The sequence below is a fragment of the Lonchura striata genome, chromosome 17 (assembly GCF_050655825.1).
Source record: "Lonchura striata isolate lonStrDom1 chromosome 17, ASM5065582v1, whole genome shotgun sequence".
Taxonomy (NCBI): Eukaryota; Metazoa; Chordata; class Aves; order Passeriformes; family Estrildidae; genus Lonchura; species Lonchura striata.
In genome coordinates this window covers 11,790,553-11,814,388 of record NC_140719.1, presented here as the reverse complement: position 1 = coordinate 11,814,388, position 23,836 = coordinate 11,790,553, and the positions used below count along the sequence as shown (strand labels likewise).

The window sequence follows — 23,836 nt, the reverse complement described above, 5'->3', positions numbered from 1 at the left end:
TAAATGGGACAGGGACATCCCAAAAGGGTCAGGGATATCCTGACACCACAAAATGGACAGGGAGACCCCAAAAGGGTCAGGGAAGGGATTTGGAACAGGTCTGGCTGCTGTGTGGAGAGGAGGGAAGGGTGATGAGTCCCCTCTTTTCCCAGGATTGCTCTGGCAAGAGCTGGGAACCATGGGGCACCCCAGGCTGGGGCACTCGCCTTCATCCTGAAGTCCTTAATGCCCTTGGAGATGCTCAGACATCCTCACAAAGTTCAACCTCTGTTCTCCACCTCTGGGGCTTCCTTGGAAGCTTGTTTTGGAAATCTGGTTTGCGTGGGGGAGGAAATGCAGAGAAAAATACTCTGTGGGTATTTAAGGCCCACTAAATGGAGAGTAGCACTGAGGACTGAAACGGTTTGGGTGAGACCAAGGAGGCGAGGCACACAGATCATGGTTTGACACTTGGCCAAGCCCCTGAGAGCTCAGTGCACATCCCCTGCCCAGAGAAGCTGTGGCGTACAGGAAAAGGACCCAAATGGGACCAGTGTGAGGTGCTGGCCACACAACAGGTTGAATCAATCATCTATAAATAAGATTTTGGGGGAGCGAGGCGAGGGGATCCTCTAAATCCCACCCACCAAGTCTCATCCACCTCACCAGCATGGGCAGCAGCGGGGAGGGACGGGGAGAAAAAGGGCAGATATTTGTCAGAAAGACCCAGGGCCTGTCCCTGGTGGGCAGGAGCTGCTGACAGGTCTGGGTGCCGCCCTGCACCTGGGATAAGAGGAGAGGAGCAGCCGGAGCCGCGGCGCAGTCGGGAAAAAGCCTTCGTGGCTATATTTGTGCAGCTCTGAAGGATCAGACCTTTATTCTTTCAGGCTTTTCAACTAAAGGTCATTTTTCTCTTCCCTTACAGAGTAAAGGGGGGGGGGGGGGGGGAGGGGAAAAATAAAAAAAAAGAGAGAAAAAAAAAGTGAATTCCTCTTGACGCAGATCCCCTTCCCCTCTGGATGGGAGTTCAATTGTTCTTGCAAGCAAACTCCAAATCTGCCCCTCGCATTCACTTCCTCTTTCCTGCCCGAAAGGAAACAGAGATTTCTGACTGTGTGAACTGGTCCTTTATTTAAGGATACAAGAAAATAGCTAAATGCTAATTCAGTGTGGATCTATGCACTTTAGCATGCGGCCAGGCAGAACAAAAGAAAGAGAAACATGTCCCCGCCCTTCCCAGCTGAATTGTAAACTGCCCACTGGTTTGAGCATAATGGGTATTTATGAAATTTATCCTAAAACATTTACTGGAGTCCAACGCAAACCCAGACCCCTCAGCCAGGAAGTTTTTAGCTACCAAAAATAATCAGCAGGCCCTGGCTAATATTTTTAACGACCGTGCGTTCTTGGGAATTTCCTCTTCCCTCCATGGAGATAAGTGATTAAACAAAATAAAGGCAGTGGCCATTTTGACAGACTGCGACGTGTCAGAGAGGAGAAATATCAACAGTTCTTTTTTTTTTTTTAATCTTTTTTCCAAGTCCTGACTTCTGCATTCACTGTCTGACTTTTAGGCTGAATTCTACTTCTCTCTTATGCTGCTGAAATCCAGCAAAGTCAGCAGAAGAGCCATGGAAGTTTCCCGGGTAGGACTTTTCTGCCGAGGTATTAAATCCATTAATGGGAGACACTTCTCTCTCACATGCATTATTAATTTTATCAAAATTAATAATGCTCTGTTCAACGGGGGTTATTTGGCCGGATCATTTCTGTGCAGCACCATTAATGTAACGTCCTGTCCATTCTTCAGCTCTTCTCCATGGAGACCTGCTCTGGGTTTTGTCCCACACAGCCACATCAGAACCACCCTTGGAGTGCAGCTTTCCCGTGCACAGAGTTTTTTCAGGGTAGAAAACTTTGTAATCGGTTGCAGGTGTTTTGTTCTGCGACTGGGAAGATTGAAAATGTCAATTTTTGTTGTTGACAGTGACCAGTAAGAGTTGCTGGGAAAGAGAGGGCTGGCTGCAGGCAGGGAAGAGGAAGAGGAGGGCTCAGCCTTCAGGACTCTGCTGAGGATGGAATTGCCCAGAAATCACCTTTCCAAGGACACGGAGGGATAGGATAAGGAGGAATCGCTTTAAACTGAAGGAATGTAGATTTTTATTAGATATTAGGGAGAAATTCTTCCCTGTGAGGTTGGGCACACCCTGGCACAGGTGCCCAGAGCAGCTGTGGCTGCCCTGGATCCCTGGCAGTGCCCAAGGCCAGGCTGGATCAGCCTGGGGCAGTGGGACGTGTCCCTGTCCATGGTAGGGGTGGGATGGGGTGAGTTTTAATTTCCTTTCCAACCCAAATCAGTCTGAGATTCCATAAAATAAATGGCAGGTCTGCGGGAGACCTTGTTTGATTGATAACTTGGTGTTGCTTTTGGCAGAGGATTCAAAATGTGTGGTTTGGATCTTTGCTGCAAGCAAGGCTCCGCATTTAGCATTTGGAGCAAAAATCAATTAATGATTGTTAATGGATCCACAGGGGTGTTTGTGGTGCACGAAAGGAGCAGCTGGATTAATAGAGTGTAATTTCTGCTGTGGAAAAGGTTTTCCCATCTTTCTCTGGCGGTGGGAGCTGGCTGCAAGGCAGACCCCAGGGCTGTGCAAGGAGCACATCACCTCCCAGCTCAGGGAATTTGGGGGGAATGGGCAGGATTCCCAGCCCAGCACTAAGCCCAGGTGCCTTTTTTTTTTGGTTCTGTGATAATTTTCCCCCACAGGGATGAGCAGGAGGAGACTCCCTGCACTTTCCTCAGGAGAGCAGCCCCTGCACCCCTGCAGAGCAGAGCTGATCCATGCTCTGTGTCTCCCCACTGCACACAGCTTCCTCCGAGACAGGGCCCTGCTCAAAGGTGTTCTGAGTGCCTGACTGCTCTCTGCAGTGAAATGTGGATGAAAAATTAAATTTTATAATTTGAATAAAGATTTGTAGGGAATGGGTATGTTTATTTATAGTGCTGTGGATGCATGTTGGGATTTATTGTCCTTTAATGTGTATTTTTGAGAACTCTTGATCTTTTTTTATTACTTTTACTAAATTCTATATGCATAGAATTTTACAATAGGTTAATGTATATTTATTTTGTTGATTTTACATTACACTTATAGTTAGTTATTCTTACACTCAGTTTTTGTTAGAAAGTACAGAAAGAACTTTCGGGTCACTCTGTTTTAAGGTCTGAGGAGTCTTTTTTATTTCTCATTTTTTAGTGTGGAAATCTGCATTTTTTTTCTTGAGCTGGGATAGTTTTCTTAGGGCTGCATATTAACTAGACTAAACAGCACGCTTAGCAAGCTTAAAGTGGCACATTTTACCTAGATCTAAATGGATTTTTCCCCTGTTAAATTGTCACTCTGGCTCAGCAGCCAGGGCAGTGTCTGGGAGCCATCCCAGCTGCTCCCCAGGACAGCCCTGGCTGCTTATCTCCCACCAGAGGCACAAAACTGATAACAGAGCCCTTCACCACTGCCCTGGCCAAGGGGGGCTCTGGGCTTCTCCCCTGGGGAGAGGGGCCGTGTCCCCACCTGTCAGGGTCTGCTGGTGAGACCCCAGCAGTGTGAAAATCCCTTTTTTCCCCTCGCCCAGCAGCCGAAGAAAAGGTCTGGGATGTGTGAAGCTGAGTGTTCAATGTTGTTTATTTTTTAATGTTGTTTATTTTTTCTTCTCTGTAGTATTTTCTCTCTGACCTGCCGAGGTCCAGCTAGCACAGAAGCCGTGGCAGCTTCTGCTGAGCCCTGGGTGTCTCCCACATTATATACTCAAAATTATGTGTACCATGCTTATGGTTCCCTTACCAATACCTAAAATCTATGTTGGACAGTGTGTCTCTACCTTAAACCAATAGACAAGTGTCACCATCACACCAAGACATGGAGGGCAACAAGAAGGAGCAAATAAGACACACCCAGATTCCTCCATCTTGTACCCTTGAATTACATCCTAAAAAACCCCAAAATTCTACTTTTTCACCCTGTGTCAATTCCCCTATTACACTACTCAAACCCTTGTGGTTTGTAATCCCTCATACAGAGTTGGAAGTTTTTTCCATGGGTAAAATTGAAGCCACAGGTGTCTTTGACTTAGTGTCAGGGTCTCTGAGCTCCCTGCCAGGGTCTGGAGATGCTCTGGACTCCAACACCCACCCTGGCTACCCTGAGCTCCCAGTGCTGCAGAGCAGGGGAATTTCTCCCCCAGCCTTTGCTGCCCGTGTTCAAGACCTGCCCAGTATTAAATCTCTTCTCCTTCTCCTTCTCCTTCTCCTTCTCCTTCTCCTTCTCCTCAGGCTTGCCTTGAGCTGTGTGCCAGGTCACTCTGCAATGTGTGGCTCACTCTGCCCACCTTGGTCCTGCAGGAATTGCCCCCTCTGGGTCTCACCAGAGCTGTCCCAAGATGCTGCTGAAACACCCACACCTGTACCCCCAGCTGGAAAATGGGATTAGGAGCAGCTCCTTGTGCAATGTGATGTCAAATTTCTAATTAACAACTGGCTGGCAATTAGCTTCTGGTGTTAATGGGCAGCTACTTGGAGAGGAGGCCTTATGGGTGGCAGAGACTTTGGAAAATGACTTTATTGCACAAGTGGAGACTTCCAGGAGGAACGAGAGAGCTGCACAAGGAGGGTGGCTGTTCTGCTCTGGGGGTCCCACTGCCCCCTGCCCCCGTGGGTACACAGGAGGTCACCTCGGGGTGGGTTGGTAGCTGCCAGGGCTCTGGAGATGCCAGCAGGAGGATTTGGGGACAGCAGGAGGTGCAGACAGAGGTGTGGGCACGGCTGGCATGGGCAGGTGCGTGGCACCAACCCCCTCTGGCTCCCTCCTTCCCTGGGAGGATGAGGTGAAGCATCCCAATTCCAGATTTCAACCCCTCCGTCCCTGTGGCTCCTGCTGGCTGCAGCAGCCACTGCTCAGGGCTCCAAAGGCTGGGCAAACAGGAGGGGCTTTCCACACATCCCATTTCACCCCTGCACCCCGTGGGTGCCCAGGGGTGGGTGATGGTGCCCCCGTGACCTGCATTCATCCCAGCACAGATGGCACAGCCCCGGGCAGGGCTGCTTGCAGACCATAAAATTTGGGTTTTAGGGGAGAGTTCTGGAGGTGTTTAGCATGGCAGGGCTGAGGCTGTGTGTGCTGATGGTGGGGAGAGGTCTCAGCCCTGGATCTGAGACGCCACAGGTGGCACAAGCCATCCACATCACCCCTGAGCCTTTCCATGGGGAGCTGCTGCTTAAAACCCATCTCTGAGAGGAAAAGAGGGAGGCTGAGCCTCCCTGCAGTTAATTTGAGTGCCCAGGCACTCATTTTTGCCTCGGGGACAGCAAAGATTCCCTCAGCTGGGAATGCTGCACACTGGGAGCACTCACACATGGGGCACACAATCACCTGGAGCTGGGGAGGGTGATGGGCAGCCTCTAAAACCCTTTCTGCCAAGGAAAACAAGAGGGGGCTTTCTTTAGCCATGCATTTATATAAATAAACACAGGAATATTTTGCAGCTCCCGGGGGGATTTGCCCAGAGCACTGTTCTGCTGAATCAGGGTGGGAGAAATTCCGTGCTCCCCGCGAGCCTGCGCAGGAGCTGCCGGCACGAGCTGGGGACACAGGGGACCCCAGGTGGCACGTGGCCCTAAATCCATGCCAGGCACTCTGCTGGGACAGGAGCAGAACCCACGGGTCTGGAGAGCTGAGGAATAATTGCCACTGCCACAGTCCTCATGCTCTAAAACACCTCTGGACTGAAATTCCAAAATCCCCTTACAAACTGTGTTGTTCCTCCTTTGGTTGCCCAGAACTGAGGTCACACACACACACACACAGATTAAATTTGGAATACAATCAGTTTTGCACCTGAATGAGCTTGAAAATGAGGGCATCAAGGCAGTTGTTTCCACACTTCTCTGCTGCCTGGCCTGAAGGGAACACCTTTGCCAGGTGATGTCCTGCAGGTTTAGTGGCCCAAACCATGCACCTCTCTCTTTCCCAACCCAGCACAGTGTGACAGGGTGACAATAACCTCAGCACAGCCTCGTGCCCCAAATTTCAAGGGGGTCACAATACCCCAGAAGATGCTCCAATGGTGCTCAACATTGACATGGCCCCTCTTGAGGAGGTGGCCACCAACCCTGCCATGCTTGCCACAGGTCCCTGGCGCCGTGGGGGTCCCCAGCATCCCGAAAATAGGAGTGGGAGCTGCCAAAATGTTCCCCAAAGTGGGGCGGGGTGGGTCCCACCCATCTCAGGCCTGGTGTGAGGCTCGGGAGGGAGTTTGGGCCGGCAGCCCTGTCCGTGGGGACTCGTGGCTGCCTGCTCTGCGTGGTGGGCTCGGCGTGGGGGTCCCGCCCCGTGGCCCCCGTCCCCCTCGGGGCGGCCGTGTTTGTTCTCCTCGCGGCGCCCTTATCAGCTCACAACACACACAGGAAGTCCTGTCTGGGATTGTCCATCCCCGGCCTGATTTATACAGGAAGAAAAGCATAAAAAGCCGCCCTTCCACCTCAGCAGCCACCTCTGCCTGTGTGCAGCCGGCCATGCCGGGGACGCCGGGGACACCGGGGACACCGGGGACACCGGGACGGCGCCCGGGGCCGCTGGGCACGGCGTGGCCGGGCAGGGATGGGCACCGAGAGCCAGCGGGGAGCACGGCAGGGGACAGGGGACACCCGAGGTACCACAGAGCCCAGCGGGGATGGACGGGATGGGGTGGGATGGATGAGAAGGTTTGGGATGAGATGAGGAGGTTTGGGATGGGATGGGATGGGATGGGATGGGATGGGATGGGATGGGATGGGATGGGGAAGGGGAGCTGGCACTGCGGGCAGTGGGAGCACGTGAAGTGGGAGCCTTGTGAAGCTCTGAGTGGGTTTTGCCCCTGCTCGTGGTGCTGGGAGCCTTGGGGATGGTTGAACACCTAGCTCGGAGCACCCAGGTGTGCAAAGCATCTCTTGGAGCACCCAGGTGTGCAGAGCATCCCCTGGAACACCCAGGTGTGTGAGGCAGTCTCCATGGGCTCCCGGCGAGGCTGGAGCTGCTGTCAGCCACGTGCTGAGCACGGCTTTGCTCTGAGCACAGCCCAGCCTCCAGCACTGTTATTTTTAAGTCACCCCACTGGCATTCAGGCTGTTTTGAGGGGCAGGAGAAGCCAGTGGGTAAATTTTACCTCCTGTGCATGTAGAGGCTGCAAACACTTGCACAAATTCCTGTGAGATAGCTGGAAATCCTTAGCTAATCTCTTTTCTTTCTGTATCTCCCTCCCTTTTCCCTCTGCCTGCTGTCTGCATACCTCTGGTGCATCACCAGGCTGTCCATCCTCCCCGCTCTGCCCCTGCCCTCTGCTCTCCTCTGAGTGCTGCTGAATCCACCCCAGACCCGGCTGGGATGTGGGGCAGGACAGGGATGTGGGCAGGCATTGTCCTGCCTCTGCCACCGAGGCTTGTCCTGACCCACAGCCGAGCCTGGATCATGCTGGCTGTGCACACCAGGAGCTCAGCAAAGCCTCCCACATTTATAACCATGGAGCTGGGTGGTTTTCATGCTGTCTGAAGCTACCTGTGGGTCCTGCTGTCCTCATCTGTGGCATTGCACAGTGCAGGCAGGAGGCTTCCAGGGTATTTTGGGATAAAGGAACAGCTGGGATACCCAGGCACTGTCTGGCTGTGCAGGAATACGGAGCAGAACCACACCAGTGAAGGGCTCTTGGTAGAAATAACCCAGCATCTTTTTTCCCAGGGTCCAGCATTCATGGAACCAAACCCCTGAGCAGAGAATCAAACACAGAAATGAACAACAAGGCTTTGCCAGTGATCAAATGAATTTCAAGCTGGATTGGGAAGGTCTGGCAGTGCTTGGGAGGTTGTGGAAGGCCACTGTGGCTGGAGCTGGAGCATCCTCAAAAATCCACCTCACCTCTGGGCAGCAGTGGGAAACGCGGATCTGCCCCGGCAGATTCTCCCTGTTCTTGCCTGGGATCTGCCGAAGGAGCGACTCCCCCTCTCTGCTGTTCCACCACCAGCTCTCCCAGGCTTCCCTGGAGGTAAGGACGAGAAATTGGATCCGGTCCGGAGGCTCATTCCAGCCTTTTCCCAGGCTCTGCTGCTGCAGGTGGGGCTGGCCGCGGGGAGGCAGATTTACAGACTGCAACAAATTGGGGTAAAGGAGCCCTCCCCTCTGTCCCAGCAGCAGCAGCAGGGCTGGGAGAAACACAGGGGAAAGGTCCCAGACCGGGCAGGGAAACAAAAGTGTCTCAGCAAAGAAAAGTGGGGATCAGAACTGTTCTTTCCTCTCTCCCAAAGTGAGCGCCGGGATCCCCGTCCTGCCCATACCCAGGGCAGGTTCCTGCAGCTGGAAACTTTCCCCTGGAAGAGAAAGATAATCAGAGCGAGGATTTCTTGGGTGAAAGGCTCTCTGCTGAGCTGTTCCCTGGGCTGGTGCAGGGGCTGAGCCATCCTGCAGCTCCCAGCTATCCCACCACACCTCCCATGTGCTGATTCACTGGGAAAGTGGGGCAAGAGACCACTGCCAGGTTTTTTTGACAGGGAAATTTTACAGAAAGCCACAAAATTCAGTTTATTCTTGGGTGGGATTAATCATTTCCCACCTTTTACACTGCAGCCATTGCTGCATCCTCTAAATGTAAATAGAAATTCAATAGGGGAAAATAAAGCTGGCTATGGGATGGTGCCCTGTTCCTGCATTTGTTTTTGCACAGCTCCAGCTCAGCTGCTGGTTGTCCCCATGGGCACCTTAAGTCAGAACACAGTAGCCCTGAGACAACTAATGCTTGTGAATCCTTACTCAGGCCAAAAAAAAAAAAAAAATCACTTTGTGAGGCTCGAGTCTCAGTTTTAATATGCAGAGTCCTGAGCCACTGGTGGCAACAAGAGCGAGAGTTATGATGGGTCAAGTTCTTTTCTTGGTTTGACCTGGTTTTATCCCACTGCCATCCGTGGACTCCTCTAGATTTCCACTGAGATAGCTGGAGTGCAGCTGAGCAGCTGAGAACAATATGAGCCAGAATAGAACAGTGGGAGGTCATTTCCCTCCCAGAGCCCTGCAGAACAGGGGCTGCTCCAAAGCTTGAACTGAAGTGTAAAGTTTACAAACAGCCTCACGAAGTCCCGAGCAGAAGAGTTTGTCCTAGAACAGCAAAAAAAGCGCCATTCCTCCTTTCTTCTATTTCTGAGAAGCACCAAAAATTCCCTTTTGCTTTATCAAGTGCCTCTGGTTGTGTGCCAGACCCCCGTGGAGACCAGTGAGAGCCCATTGTGCACTGCAGGGTGGGGTCAGGCACGCCTGGGGGGGCTGGAAGGTTTTGCATCTGTATGTGTGTCACTCTCTGCCCTGTCCCCATCCATCTGTCCCTCCAGCACTCCTGTTTGGGGCGAGCTCGTGTGCCTGGGCACGTCCCGTTTTCTGCGAGGGGCTGCAAGTGCTCCTCTCTAAAGAGCAGCTTCCTGATCTGGGATTTAATTCTCCACTGTTAATCCTTCCATCTTCATGCCCCAGATGCCTCCCACCCTCCAAGCTCTGCTACCAAACAGGGAAAGCACTTCCAGCCCTCAGCTCCAGCCCTCAATGCCCCACGGATGCTCCAGGGGGATGCTGGATGCCCAGGCAGGAGCTGTGGGCTTGGCAGGCTCTAGGAATTCAGGAGGTGGGTGAAAAATCTCACCTGCACAGCCAGCCTGGTGCTCAGCCTGGGATCTGGGATCTCCCAGCTCACGCTGCTGGTGAAACCAGTGGGAGACAAGGAGGTTTTGACATGGTTGAATCCAAGAGGGAGGCTGGGCAGAAACATTTCTTTGCTGGCCTGGAGACAAGCATTAATGTTAGATGTCGTGGGAGTGCAGTTCTGGTGTGCAAGGGAGAAAGCTGTGGGGGAAAAATGTAAAATATCGGGCAAGGGAGGACTTTGAATTCAGGCAGGAGCCAAAATCCCCTGCTGCCTTTGTCAGGAGCTCATCACACTGACATTAACAGTGCCAACAGATCTGATCTTCCCCCACTCTGACCTGGCATAACTCCTCTGCTTCCAAGGGAGCTTTGCCAGGCCTTGTCCTGGGGGATTTCCCTCCCAGCATAATGAATATTAGCACAGAAGACACAGAACCCTCCCTGAGAGCAGAGGATTAAATGCTCTTTTAATGGGCTGCGTGTAGTTCTTTAGCAGCTGACTCAGGCACTTGCTCGAGCAAAGATTTGACCCAATAAATGGAACTGGAAACTTTTTGCAGTTAAAATACTGGCAGAATTTAAAATGCTCAGTGCACTTAGGGAGGGGCTGCCTGTGGCTGAGAAAGCTCCAGTGGGGTCCCTGGAAGGAGCGTGCTTGGTCCTGTGCTGTGTGGTGGTGTCCTGAAGGACGAGTCCATCCTCTTCCTCACCATCAAATTTGCACTTGGAATCCCAGGGATTCATGCAAAGCTTTCCTGGGCAGTGAGGGATGCTTGTCCTTAAATGAGGGTAAATGGTAGAGTGTCATGGTAAAGGAGAATGCTGGGGAGCAGCAGGTGGGATCACACATCAGGGAGGTGAGCTGGGATACACCTGGGAGAGTGTGCCAGGTGCACTCCTGTTCTCCTGGGTTCTTGGAAAATGCCAGCCTTGAGCACTGGCAAAGCTGCTAGAGGGGATAGATCCTGCTCAGCAAATCCCTTCTGCTCATCAGCCCCGCTCGTGCCCCGGCCTGCTCAGCCCTAAAAGGTGCAAGGGCATCGTGGCTCTGCCTGCATTCCCACTGGGATTACAGCAAGCAGGATCAGGGCCATGGGCTGCTCCTGAAACACCCTCTGTGGGGTGGGGATGGGTTTCCTCATGCCCTGCCAGGGTGTCACAGTGTCTGTGCCTCTCTGGTGGTGGCTCTGTGGCCACCACCCTGCAGGGATCTTTGGGAGTGTCCAGGGAACGCCAGGTCCATCGTGGGTGAGGGCTGGGTCGCTGCTCTCTGCCTGCCTGACAAGGGGAGTGTAACACTGGCCTTTTTCTGTCCTCACAGAAAGAAACCAAGATGCTCCTTAAGCAAAGGATCCCTGCTCAGGACACCTGATGGAGCAGCGTGGATGAGGTGAGTCGTCTCCGCTGCAAAATGAGATCCTGTGTTTTCAGTATGGCCACACAGAGAAGCTCTGGCTTCCACACGCATTTTGCAATTATTAGACAATAACTCAGGCTCTGTTCATCTTCCCCATACACCAGAAAAAAAAACCAATAATGCTCTCTGCGTAACAAGATAATTAGTGTGCTTCCAAGGCTCTTGGGAGACGTTGCCTGTGCTGATGAAATTAAGGGAGCTGAAATCACTCCCCAGAGGTAGGATGGCTCCAGAGGGTGAACAAACCCGTGTGAGATGCTTCACAACACAGAGCTGCACTTCCAGCAGCACCAGCAAACCTTTCCCTGCTGCTGGGAGGGATCTCCATCTCCACCAGCACTTCCAGAGAGGATTCCCCTCTGTTCCCTTCTCAGGGAGGATCCCACCAAAGCTCCTTTTACACGGAGAGCCCCAAGCACCCATCAGCTTCCCCGGAGGGTGCAGCACGGCCCGAGGCAGTTCCAGTCCCATCAGCAGCCCCAGCATATCCCTGAGGAAACAGAGGGGATGGGCCAGTGATCTCAGTTGTTCTCTTGGAGCCATTATTGTTGAACTGGTAAATATTTCCTTTAAATGCTTACATGCTTTCAAAAAATTTACAGGGCTTAATGGGAACAAATATTCCCAGGGGGCTGTATCCTGCCATTCATTTGCACATCAGATCCCTGCTATCTTTAAGAATGGTTCTGTGCATGGGCAGGCGCCTAAGTCATTTGAGAAACAATAACCCTCTGTGCTCTAATTTTCCAGACAAAAATGTAGACAAAACAAGTGGCAATTTGGCACAAACCGAGCCGCTTTGATAAATAACTGGGCATTTAAGAGGAGAAGCCTGTAGGCAGCTGGGCCGCCCGAGCTGTCCCGGGGCAGGTGTTGGGCAGCCGGGGCTGAGCCCTGGGTGTCACCCCGGAGGGTCCCTCTGCAGCTGGGGGACTTCCAAAGAATTCTCTAAGCATCCTTTAGGATTTGCTGGAAACATCACCGGCTCCTGCAGGACTTTGGAAGGAGCTCAGGGGGATAAACGGGCACGGCGGGAGGGTCTGGAGCAGGTCTCTAACCCAGGGAGAGATGAGTCTCCTCCTCACATCCTCTGTGCTCGTGGTGGGGAGTGCGGACCAGGACAGAGATTTTTAGTCAAGAGAATTCAATTTGCCTCGTGCTGCGATGGATCATCCCCCCGGGGAGTCCGCACAGCCCTGGGCGAGGCCGGGGCCGAGCCGCGATGTCTCTCGCTGCTAATCCCCTGCGCACCCAGCCGGGCTGGCCCTTGGGGGCCGCGCGTGTCCCCGCAGCGTGGGGCTCGTGGGGCCCGTGGGGCCCGTGGGGCTGGTGGGGCTGGTGGGGCTCGTGGGGCCCGTGGGGCTCGTGGGGCTCGTGGGGCTGGTGGGGCTGGTGGGGCCGGGGCTGCTGCTGCCCTGGGCTCACAGGTAAGGCTGCACACCCACCGGAGCGCCCCGCAGCCCCGTCCCCATCAGCGACAGCATCAGCGCCGCTCCAGCAGCGCGTCCCCTCAGCCGGGGCGCCCCGGGGCTCCTGCCCGGTCCCCGCCGGTGCTGCCCGGTCCCCGCACGCGTCCCGGGGAGCCGGGGGCAGGTGGCGGCCGGCGGGGCCCGGCGGGGCGGGGGCAGGCGGAGATCCCCGGCGTTTCCCCCGGCCGGGAGGCTCCGCTTTCCTCCCCGCCGGGAGCTCATTGGGCCGGGGCGGAGGGACCGGCCGGGGCCGGGGGAGGAAATGCGCGGGGGGCCGCGGCGCGGCGGCGACTCCGCGGCTCCGCCACCGGCACCGGTGAGTCCCGGCGGGCGCCGCCCGGGGCTCGGCACGGCCGGGGCGGGGGGCCCGGCGGGGACGGGCGGGGGACGGGGGTGCCGGCGGAGCGGGGCTCGGTACCGCAGCGCGGGGGGCTGGGAGGGCTCAGGGCTCGGGCTGCTGCGGCCGCGGGAGCATCCCCGGGACATCCGCGTCCCCGCCTCCCCGCGGGTGTCCCTGCATCCCCCCGGGACACCCGTGTCCCTACAGACCCCCGGGACACCCGTGTCCCTGCATCCCCCAGGGACACCCGTGTCCCTACAGACCCCCGTGACATCCGCGTCCCCGCTTCCCCGCGGGTGTCCCTGCATCCCCCCGGGACATCCGTGTCCCTGCATCCCCCCGGGACACCCGTGTCCCTGCATCCCCCAGGGACACCCGTGTCCCTACAGACCCCCGTGACATCCGCGTCCCCGCTTCCCCGCGGGTGTCCCTGCATCCCCCCGGGACACCCGTGTCCCTGCATCCCCCCGGGACACCCGTGTCCCTACGGCTCCCCGGGACATCGTGTCCCTTTAGCTCTCCGGGACACCCGTGTCCCTACAGACCCTCGGGACATCCGCGTCCCCGCCTCCCCGAGGGTGTCCCTACAGCCCCCCGGGACACCCGTGTCCCTACGGCTCCCCGGGGCATCGTGTCCCTGTCTCCCCACCGCACCCCCGTGTCCCTACGGCTCACCCGTGTCCCTGCAGCCCTCCGGGACACCCGTGTCTCTGCAGCCCCCCGGGACATCGTGTCCCTGTCTCACCACGGGACATCCGTGTCCCTGTCTCCCCACCGCACCCCCGTGTCCCTGCAGTCCCCCGGGACACCCACATCCCCGCAGCCCCGGCGGTACCGGCTCCCTGCACGGTGTCGCTGTCGCCGTGTCCCCGTGTCCCGCGGGCAGTGCCACAGCTCCCTCCGCGGTGTCCCCACGCTCCATCCATCCCGCGGCAGCGCATCCCAGCCCAATCCCGCGCGGGGAGCAGCCGGAGCTGGCTGCGAGGGCGAATCCATCCCCTCCCAGGCCGGGTTTGGCTCTGCGGGCACAGCCAGGCTTGGAGCAGCGGATTTACCTGCAGAACCAGGCCGGGCTGTCCGGAGAGTGCAGCCTGGTGCTCCCGGGAGAGCCATGGCATCCTCGCCGGGGGCTGGCTTCTCTCATCCTCGCGGCGTGATGATTCCTCCTGCTGCCGGCTCCTGGGCAGGGCTGCACGAAATGCTGCTCACCTGTGCCCTGCGTTGGGAGTCCCCTCGGTTGTCGTTGAGGCAAGAGCAGAATTTGGAGAATTTAGGAGAATTTTGGGAATGGTTCTGGCTGGTGGAACAGGGAGCCCCAGACTTGCAGGAGCACGTGGTCAGGCAAGGAGGATTTGCTGACCCCTAAGACATAATTTCACTTGTCAGACCAAGAGGCTTCACCTCTTCATCTGAGAGGCTTAAAAGGCCTTTTTTAATTTTTTCTTGAGCATAATTTTTTTCTTCCTTAAGTTCTATTCTTTAAAAAAGCATGGGATAGACGGTGGCAACAGGTTGGATGATCTTCAGCAGCTTTTAAGGGGTTGATTTTTGTAAACCCATAAAAAAGACAAGTCTAGACTATCGTATTTTCTATTTTTACAGCTTTTTCTGTTACGAAGCAACCATAATTTTATAGTCCAGAGGGATCCTCGAGGTAGGGAAGTGCTGCTCCAGTTCAAAGTGAAAAAACAAACTCTGTATTTTAGGCTTGTGCCCTGTGTTTCTTGCCTTCCCCACAAGGAAAGCTCCCGTTGCAGCCACGGGAATCCTGTGGGAGGATGGAGATGGTTGGCAGAGTTTGGCTTCCAGACGTGAGGAGCAGCACTGAGAACCTGGGATCTGGGATTGTAGGGAAGTTTTGTGTCCCAGTTTAGCCCTGGGAAAAGCTGGCTGACGGAGCAAAGGGGAGTTGGTGTGTGTCCGTGCACCAGTGGCCTTGGAATGTCTCTAGGAGGACTGGGGAGAGGGAAAACTCCTTCAATATTTTTAAAAATCCTGCAGGACAAGCAAGATTTGCTTTCCTGATGGTGGAGGTACCATACCTTCTTCATTAAGAAATTAAATTAATTTCTGTGTTTGAAGAAGAATGGAGTACTACAGGCTTTAAAGCACCAAAATCCTCCTTCCATCCTCAGGGCTGGGCTTGCATGGAAATCTGCTGGGATATTTGATATTTGACATTTGATATTAAGGGGCAGGAAGGCACCAGGCTGGTCTCTCTCCAGATGTGAATCTCCATTTCTCCCTGCCTCACATTCTTCTCCTGCACCAAGGAAAGGACGATCCTGAGTGCCTTGGAGACCTGCAGGCTCTGCAGATTTGCCATGGGTATTTGTAACAACCTGTCTCAGAGTTGGGATTTCCCAATGGAATTTGGGGATCAAACTGCAATTTTCCAGTCCAGTCCTGCCCTACAGCATGTGGGGATTTTAGAAAGTTGATTTGCAGATCACGGTATCTGCAGCCTTAGAAGGTTTCTTGTGTAGCCTCCCCTTTCAGAAAGTTTAGTCAGAAGGTTCTTTCTTTAACTGGTGCATATTTTAGGTGGGTTTCTTTATTTCTTCCTCCTTCAGCTGCTGCCATCCGGAGGCCAAGTGGTTTGTTTAAATGAGATATTGCTTCAATTGGATATTGTTACTGACCCTCTTCAGCCTTGTTTCGTATTTGTCCTCTGCGAGAAAATCAAAACCTCTCGGTTTGTGCCTCAGAGCCGACTCTGCAGATGGTACATGTGGCCCTTACAGCACTTTTCTCTGTCACGAATTTGTGTTTTAAAGAGAAGAAGATCAGATTTCAGTGTTTAATGTGGTGGGAAAACACAGCATTACAATGCTGTGTGCATTAAGAAATGACAGGCCATTGTTTTGCCCTCACTGCCTGGAACTGGCAGCGAGTTGGAGGCAAAACACGTCCCTTCCCTGCCCCCAACACAACTGCACAGCTCCTGCTGCCCTGAGAGCATCTCCAGGCATCCCCCGGGCTAAATCAAGGATAATTCCTGAATTAACATTGTGCCACACTGGTGAGACCAGCGGGGCAAGGGGGGTTTGTGCCTGGAGCAGCTCCCACCTTGCCAGGGGTTTGTCCCCACGGCTCTGTCAGGTGTCACCAGCTGGGCAGGGACACCTCACAGAACCACAGAACCTAGGTTGGAAAAGACCTTTGAGATCAAGTCCTTTGATAAGGATAACATCTCCTTATCAACTAAACCATGGCGCTGAGTGCCACATCCAGTCCAGTCCACGTCCAGTCTTTTTTTAAACACGGGGACGGTGACTCTGCTGCTCCCTGGGCAGAACATTCCAGTGCCCAATCACTCTTTCAGTGAATAATTTTCTCCTGAAATGTCCTCCCTCCCTCACAGTGCTGCTCTCCTGCTTGCAGGGATCCCCACTGAAGGACGAGCCATGCAGTAGGAGCCAGCACAACCCACGGAAGAGCAGGAGCCAGTGCTGCAGGAGGGACGGGACATGTGGAGCCTCAGCTGCCTCCTCTGGGGACTCCTCCTCATCCTCAGCACCACCAGCATGGAGGGCTTTGCCCACGCAGGGTAAGGCTCTGTTTTGCCTGCACCTCTCAGGTGTGTTCCCCACCCATCAGGGTGAGGCACGTCCTCTCTTGGTGGGAGCAGCCCTGTGTGGCTCTCTGGGCTGGTGAGGAGGTGGAAAAAGCTCTCCCAAGGCTCAGCAGCCTGTTGCTGGTTGTTTGCTTTCTCACTAAAGCTAAAACATCTCTCAGAGGAAACGTCCCAGCTCTGTTTAACTCCGTGCAGGGACACAAAGACACTCTGGGCATTTTGTCCAGGAGAGTCAAAAGGTCATCAGGCCCTGAGCTGTTCAGGAATTATTACAGCCTCTTTCAAGCACATCCTTCATGAAAATAATGTGTGAAATCCTGCTAGCACACAAATCAAGCCTTGTGAACACGCTGTCACTGAAGGATGCAGCTCCCATCAGAGGAGGACAGAGCTGCCAGCTCTGATGGGCACCCAGGGAAAGCCTGGGCTGTGCTTTGTGCCCCCCAGGACTCTGCTGGGGCAGTGGCAGCTCCAGCAATTCCCCTTCCCTTTCTGGGAAATGGGTCTGGGAGCTCTCCCTGGATCCCAGCACAGCCTGGCCAGGCACAGCTCAGCTCCTGCTGGGTCTGAGGAAGCCCAGAGCTCAGTGCCCCAGTTTCTTCCCCAGCTGAGAGGAGCTGCAGCTCAAAACCCTCCCCCAGACACAGCTCACATTTTCTAGGAAGTTTGTTTTTACACTGAAACGCTCCTCCAGCGTCAAACCTTTCACATTCTGTCCAGGACTGAAACCACAGCTGAATTCCTCGCTCACACGCACAGGCTGCAGCTAAAACTTTGTTCTGAATTTTACAAAGCAAACAATTGCCATTTAAAAATTGCATCTTCTATAACATTAATCATGAGGCTGAGAGGAGTTTTCTGGAGTTAATGGAAACCATCTGATGTCCATGCTAATTCCCAGGCTTTTTATTTTAGTTTCTAATTGAACTGGGAGGCTGAGATGAGTAGATGGGTTCCTCAGTGGGACTGACCTGTTTGGGCTGGAAATTGTTGAAAAAAAGGATGTTTAAGCAAGACCACTTTGGCTGTTAACCTTGGGAAAGTTTTTTACTGGATAGCACTTATCTTAGGAAGGCTGGGGAGTGCTTTTTATCCAACCTCTAACTTTTTTTTGCGGTGAGCCTGACCCTTCCTGTGAAATCATTAATTTCTTGGTGACCACACGGGCATCCGTTTCAGGAATGCAAAAGTCTCAGAAAGGAAAAATCCACCCAGAAAGTGAGTGATTTTAGGGGAAAGAAGACAATGTAATGAGTAAATCATCCCTAAATCTGGGTCCCAACTGCTCCCACGGGACGGGGGGAGGAAGCGCCCGCGCCGCTCAGTGCTCCAGGGCTTTGTCACTGACCCGAAACAGCTTCAAGTGGTTCTGATGTCACAGGGGCAAGCGGGCACTGCTGTCCACTAGCCCGGTGCAGAGAGGGGAGCTGGGGCCGTGCCCTGGCTGCGGGACTGACCCAGCCCTGTGTGCCCAGGCGCAGGGTGTGCTCAGCCACGATGCCGCCGCGCCGCCCCGGTGCCCACGCCGAGTCCCACGTGCAGCCCGTGTACCAGCCCTACCTCACCACCTGCCAGGGCCACCGCCTCTGCAGCACCTACAGGTGAGCCACGGGCAGCAGGGATCCTGCTCCCCACCCCGGGATGGGGATCCCAGCTCCCGGGAGCACCCCGAGCTGCCGTGGGAGCAGGACACGGCTCCGGGCCACGCGGCTCAGCCCAGCCTTGCCTTGCAGGACCATCTACAGGGTTGTCTACAGGCAGAGCTACAGGCAGCTGGCCCAGCCCATGGCCTCGTGCTGTCCTGGCTGGAGCAGAGCAAACGGCCACACGCTGGGCTGTAACAGAGGTAAGGAGCTGCTGGGTCACCCCCGTGCCACTGCCCGTCCCCAGACGTGTCCCTGGAGGGGGGCCCCAGGACCACTTCTCTCATTTACCCACCTTCTGTCTGTCAGATTCATTCTCCCTGAATTAAATTTTCAGCATCACAGCCAAATGTGGTTCAATATCTGATTAATTCCCAGCTTTTCTCTGCTGCCTCTTGGGCCTTATTCCTTTGGGATCGCTTATTACCTTTTTAGTTAGCAGAGGATAAATAAAAAAAGTCCTTCCCATCGAAATCAGCAGAAATGGATGAGAAACCCTTTCAGGAGACAACAAAAATAAACCACAGCAGCAGCCAGTCTGTTCCCAGTGAGCTCAGAGTGTGGCACAGGGGGCTGCTGCCTGTTGCCCTCCTCCTTCCCATCTCAGCTTCTTTCTAGCTCCTCTTCCTTCCACCCACCCTAAGTCCTGCTCCCTCTGGGCAGCTCAGCCCTGCTGTGTGGTGCTGGTGTGTTTTGGGGTGTGCACACATGCAGGGTGGGAGGGAGGGAGCTGGGGAGCCCCTGGGTGATGCTGTGCTGGTGTTCCTCTCACAGCTCTGTGCTGGGAGCCGTGCCAGAACGGCGGGAGCTGCGCCTTCCCCGGGAGATGCTCCTGCCCCCCCGGCTGGACGGGGCAAGCCTGCCAGACAGGTACTGGCCATGTCCCCTCTGTCCCTGCTCCCTGTGTCACACCTGCCCTGCTGCTGGAGAGCTTCTCCTGGGAGCACGCCAGCTGCCGTGGGGCTCTGGGTGTCCTTTGCCCCACACCAACCCCTCAGAGGGGACAGGGACCTTGTCAGACCTTACCCCTTATCAGACCTTGGGCCACGTCTCATTGTGTCCCTGTGCACACACCTGAACAACACCTGCTCCAGGAAATGATGGGAAGTGTGGCTCCCAGGGGAGGTCTGACCTCCCTTTGGCTGCCTCAGCGCTCCCTCCTGTGCACCCCCATTTTCTGTGCCTGCTGCTCCGTGCTGGGTCGGTGTGAGCAGAGCTGTGAGCCTCCCTGCAGCACAGAGCCCTTGTGGGGCCAGCCTGGGATCGTGTGTTTGTGATCATCCCTCCCAGGCTTTGTAAACTCTTGCTGTAAACTAAAATGCCCTTTTACTGCAGAGACTAAAAATCCATAAACCAAAAATATCTGGGGGTGGAGGAGAAGTCTGGTGATGTCCAGGCTCCTCTGCAGCACAGGAAGAGCCCAGTGCTCCTCACAGCGTGGAGAAATCAGGCAGTGTGTTGCACACCAGTGCTGCAAACCCCTACCACAGCATTTCCCAGCTTTTCCCAGCTTTCCAGCCTCCTGTAAGGCAGAGGAGGAGCGTGTGGCATTGACCCATGCTGGGCCAGGCAGGGCTGAGCCCATTGCTGACAGCTCCAGCTCCAGGGGAAAGGATTTTCCCACTGCCTAAAACAGATTTGCCCAGGCGTGGGAAGAGCTTCAGCTCTTTCTGCTTTGTGGGAACAGCTTTAATAACTCCCCCGTGTGAGGAGAGGTTACTGGGTTTTGTACACACTTGAAAGGCTGATAGCTCCTCGCCACAGCTGGCTGGAACCAAAACCCCGGCCGTAAATCCGGGATGAGAGCCGAGCACTGCCTGCGCCCGCCTGGCCAGAGCTGGGACATTTCTGACCACAGCTTCTCCTTCTGGCAGTGTTGTGGGGGCAGCAGGAGGAGGGGAGGAGGCCAGACCCCTTCCAGCTTAGCCCAGGTTTATCCAGGGCTGTCCCAGGCACCCAGAGCTGCGCCCGGCCCAAACACCAGCTCACTGTGGGGCACTCACTGGGGTTCCACTGCAGCCCCCCTGTGCCTAAGCCACCCGTGCCCCTCAGCCTGTCCCCTCCTCACTAGCTGTTCCTGTGTTGCAGACGTGGATGAATGTGCCAGCCAGAGCCACGGGTGCAGCCAGCTCTGCATCAACACGGCCGGGAGCTTCCACTGCGCCTGCCGGGACGGCTTCAGCCTTGCTGCCGATGACAAGGGCTGCCAGCCCCTGGTGCCAGCGCCAGACACCTCCAGCCAAGCAGGTACCCTGTCCCCACACTGAGCCCAGCTGCTGGGGGCCTGCAGGGAGAGCTGAGGGGACACAGCATCGCAGGAGTGGCAGGAGAGGGGACAACAGCCAGAGCCCCTCAGCTTTATTCTGGCTGACCCAGCAGTGCTTCTCCCACTCAACTTCCCCCGAGCACAAATCCATCTGTGAGGGTGACGGGGCCTGGCTGCGGCTGGAGGTGTCTGGGATGTGTCTGTTCTCTCCCTCATCATCCTCGTTCCTGCAGGGCGGGTCCGGAGCCACGAGGAGCGGCGGGCGCCGCTGGTGACGGCCCATTATTACTTTTGGTACGCGCTGTGACACTTCAAACTCGTACCGTGAGTAATAATGCGCTGTGGCCAGCATGGGCATCAGGCAGCAAACACCTGGGACGGCCTGCACGTGCCCCACCTGCCTCCACCCCTGTGCAGGAACCTCAGCAGGGACAATCCCTTGTGCCCACCACAGCACAGGGCAGAGCTGGGTGTTTTTTGGCAACACGGGCACAAAAGGCCAGGATCCACCAGATCTTTTGTCCTTTAAGCATCGCCCCACTGCTTAAAACCCTCCCCACTTCGTTGCAGGTGCTGCAGCAGCAGGAACAGCCTGTGCCTTTAGCAGTTGGACTAGATGCCAGCAGGTCCAGCTGATGCTCTGGGGGATGATCCCCACCCTGGGTGGGGAAAGCAGCAGAGCTTGGCCAGAGACCTGCAGCCACGTCTTTCTCCCCAGCAGCTTCCACCTCACCTCGGCAGTGGGCTTTTACTCACTGACATTCCCTCGGTCACTTTTTCAGGTCCCTCCAGTGAAATGAAGGAAGAAATGAAGGACCTGAGGAGCAGAGTGGAAGCACTGGAGCAGGCGAGTTGCAGCACATGCCCCTGCCCTGTTCCTGCTCAGCCAGCTCCCACCCGGGGCTGTTTGCAGCCAGGGTTTCCCTCCTCCCCGGCTCTATTTTTAACATCCCAGCAGCAATCCCAGCTGTGCTGCCCGCGGCGCCCACGCCACGGCTTTTCCAGCCCTTTGAACGCACCACAGCCCCTTGAGCCCTCCCTGGTGGGTGCTGCGTCCCCCCGGGTGGTCCTGCACTCACTGCTCCCCTTCTCCCTGCAGAAGCTCCAGCTGGTGCTGGCCCCCTTCCACAACCTGATGCCACCAGAGGATGTCGGTGCAGACCCCATCAGCCGCCTGTCCCACTCCCTCCAGCAGCTGGACAGGATTGACTCCCTGAGCGAGCAGATCTCGTTCCTGGAGGAGCGGCTGGAGACGTGTAAGTGCCTGGAAAAAGCAGTGGGGAAGGATCTCCCTCCAGCCATCCCAGCCACGGGGAGCAGATGCAGGCCAGCGAGATCAGTAACACATATGCCACTGCTAATCTGGATCTGCCTCAAGCTCAGCAGCCTGTAATTAATAAAGGATGAACACAAACAGCCCATTAGCTTCGTTTCAAAGCTGTTTCCATGGCTGCACCATCTGACTGCCCTTGTAGCAGCCAAAAATTGTAAGGTTGGCACATGGAAACGTGGCTGTGGGGCAGAGCTGAGGAGGCACTGGGAGCAGTGGGGCACCTGTGGCAGGCAGCACCTCACAGCTGCTGTCCCTTCCCGATAACTCGGTCCTTAGGAAAGAACCCCCAGCTCTTAGGAAATTAACAGTCCAAAAAGTCAATCAGGGAAGTTTAGGGAGCGTGCAGAGGCTGGCAGATTTATGACCTTGGGAAGTTTCAGGTATTTATTTTGGAAGTTTACAGGCCAGTAAGGGCACCAGAGAGGGTCTCCGAAGAAGCAAACTGAGGAAGGGACCCCAGTGAGAGCTGTCATGTGTGAAACGGCTGAAGGTTGGGGGTCCTGCCTGGTGTCCCCACCACGCAGAGGGACAGCATCCCCTCGGGTCCCTGTGGTGCTCACCTGGGCTCCAAGCAGAACACAACCAGCTGAACTCTTTTATTTTGATATGCAGCTCTTTGCAGCTCATTTTCCCAATAAAGAATTCCAGAAACTAGGCATGGCTGGGGTGTGCAACAGCAGCTTGCTGAGTCTTGGAAAGACTCAGGAGAAACTGGTTCAGGGCATATTCAGTCCCAGTTCAGCGCTTGCAGTAATGGCTGAGAAGGAAAAGGAATTCAAAGAACTTGTCTGAAAGCAAAGTAGCTGCAAATAGACACTTAAAAACCATCTCAGAAAGGGGTAATTACCAGAACCACTGAGGGTTCCAGCAGGCTGAGTTTTCTAGTAGTGCCCTGCACATATTGTTAGTGACAGCACAGAGGAATGTGAGCAGTATCACAAGGTAACATGGATTCATTCCAAGGGATGACTCCAAAGTCCTGAAATTAATTTCTGCCAAGTCTGTCTCAGCAAGCAAAACCTGTTTTTGTCTCTTTTCATGGTCCCTGTAGGACACAAAGCTGTCCTGTCATACCCCAGCAAGCTCTGGGGCTCGCAGGGCATCCCATAGAGTTACTCAGCCATCCCTATTCCATGCCTGGTGGAGCATTTCCCAACTGAATGCTATCCTACAACTGAGAATTGCTCAGTGGGGGATGTGTGCAATGACCAAAAAAATTATTTTCTCTTATTTGAACCACCAGCAGAGGCACCAGGTCAGAGCTCTGTAAGCCATAATGATTTTGGCCCCTGATCCAGCACAGGTGTTACTGTCACTGGATTTGGGGACATTGTGCACAGGGCCCAGGCAAGGACTGTGACATGCCAGGGAGGTGACAGTGACACTCCCAAGTGTGGGGGGGATGAAGCCAGCCTGGGGTTGTTTGCCAAAAGGAAAGCAGCAAGTGTGGGTGACATTCCCAGAAGTTCAGGTCAGTCTCATTCTGCCTGGCAAAGTCACAAACCAAAGCCAGGCTAATGACTGAATTTATCTGGCTGAATTTATGTTTTTTTTTTCTCTAATCTTCCCAGGTTCTTGCAAGAATGAACTCTAGCAGAGTGCCTGGGGACCTGGAGCAAGCTGAGTGCATCCACAGCTCTTATCTCCCTCTCCAGCCCCAGGCTGGGGATGAAGCCACACCATCACAGGAAGGCACAGGGTGGCAGGAGAAGGTTGGGCTCCCACCAGCATCTCCATCGTTCTCTCTTCCAGCTCACCTCACCAAAGGCCATGCAGTTCCTTCCAAACTGGACTCTGAGCCCTCTCCCTGCTGGAGAGGCAGCAAATAAATGCCTTACCTTGTGCCATGAGTGCCTGGCTGTGCCAGACTGGCTGTGTGTGACCTGGGGGGTGTTCAGCTTCCCCTGGCTTTTCCTCAGCATTATCCTGGGATAGCAGCTCCCAGCACTATCCCAGGATAACAGTTCCCAGGGAGCAGTGGGCACAGGGCTGCCTGTGGAGCACAGACCTGCCCCAGGCAGGGCAGCTGCCTCCCCATGCTCCCTGTGCTTACTGTCCCAGGGACAAGGTGGGGACAAGTCCCTGCAGCCCCAAGCCAG

The 23,836-nt window shown here is 55.0% G+C and overlaps 1 protein-coding gene and 1 long non-coding RNA gene across 7 annotated transcripts; one reads left to right on the top strand and one right to left on the bottom strand.

Annotated features, from left to right (window-relative positions):
• Positions 1 to 7,812: 7,812 nt before the first annotated feature.
• Positions 7,813 to 9,828, bottom strand: LOC116184213 (uncharacterized). 2 transcript variants are annotated; one of them, XR_014949219.1, is made up of 2 exons: positions 9,691 to 9,828; positions 7,813 to 8,374 (listed from the first exon to the last, which is right to left on the bottom strand). It is a non-coding gene; the product is annotated as an uncharacterized LOC116184213 (long non-coding RNA). The 2 variants fall into 2 exon arrangements; XR_004148970.3 differs by having other exon boundaries at positions 7,813 to 8,046.
• EGFL7 (EGF like domain multiple 7) lies at positions 7,911 to 23,587 on the top strand. Of its 5 annotated transcripts, XM_031506302.3 has the most exons (10): positions 7,911 to 8,052; positions 11,014 to 11,082; positions 16,303 to 16,468; positions 17,971 to 18,096; positions 18,229 to 18,341; positions 18,913 to 19,008; positions 20,227 to 20,385; positions 21,187 to 21,251; positions 21,504 to 21,660; positions 23,309 to 23,587. In XM_031506302.3, the coding sequence occupies exons 3-10, from the start codon at positions 16,389 to 16,391 to the stop codon at positions 23,329 to 23,331; spliced, it is 819 nt and encodes a 272-aa protein (XP_031362162.3). In that variant the 5' UTR covers positions 7,911 to 8,052; positions 11,014 to 11,082; positions 16,303 to 16,388; the 3' UTR covers positions 23,332 to 23,587. The 5 variants fall into 5 exon arrangements, with proteins under 5 accessions (XP_031362162.3, XP_085412369.1, XP_085412371.1 ...); XM_085556243.1 differs by having other exon boundaries at positions 21,187 to 21,660; XM_085556246.1 differs by lacking the exons at positions 7,911 to 8,052; positions 11,014 to 11,082 and adding an exon at positions 12,825 to 12,894.
• The last annotated feature ends 249 nt before the right edge of the window (positions 23,588 to 23,836 follow it).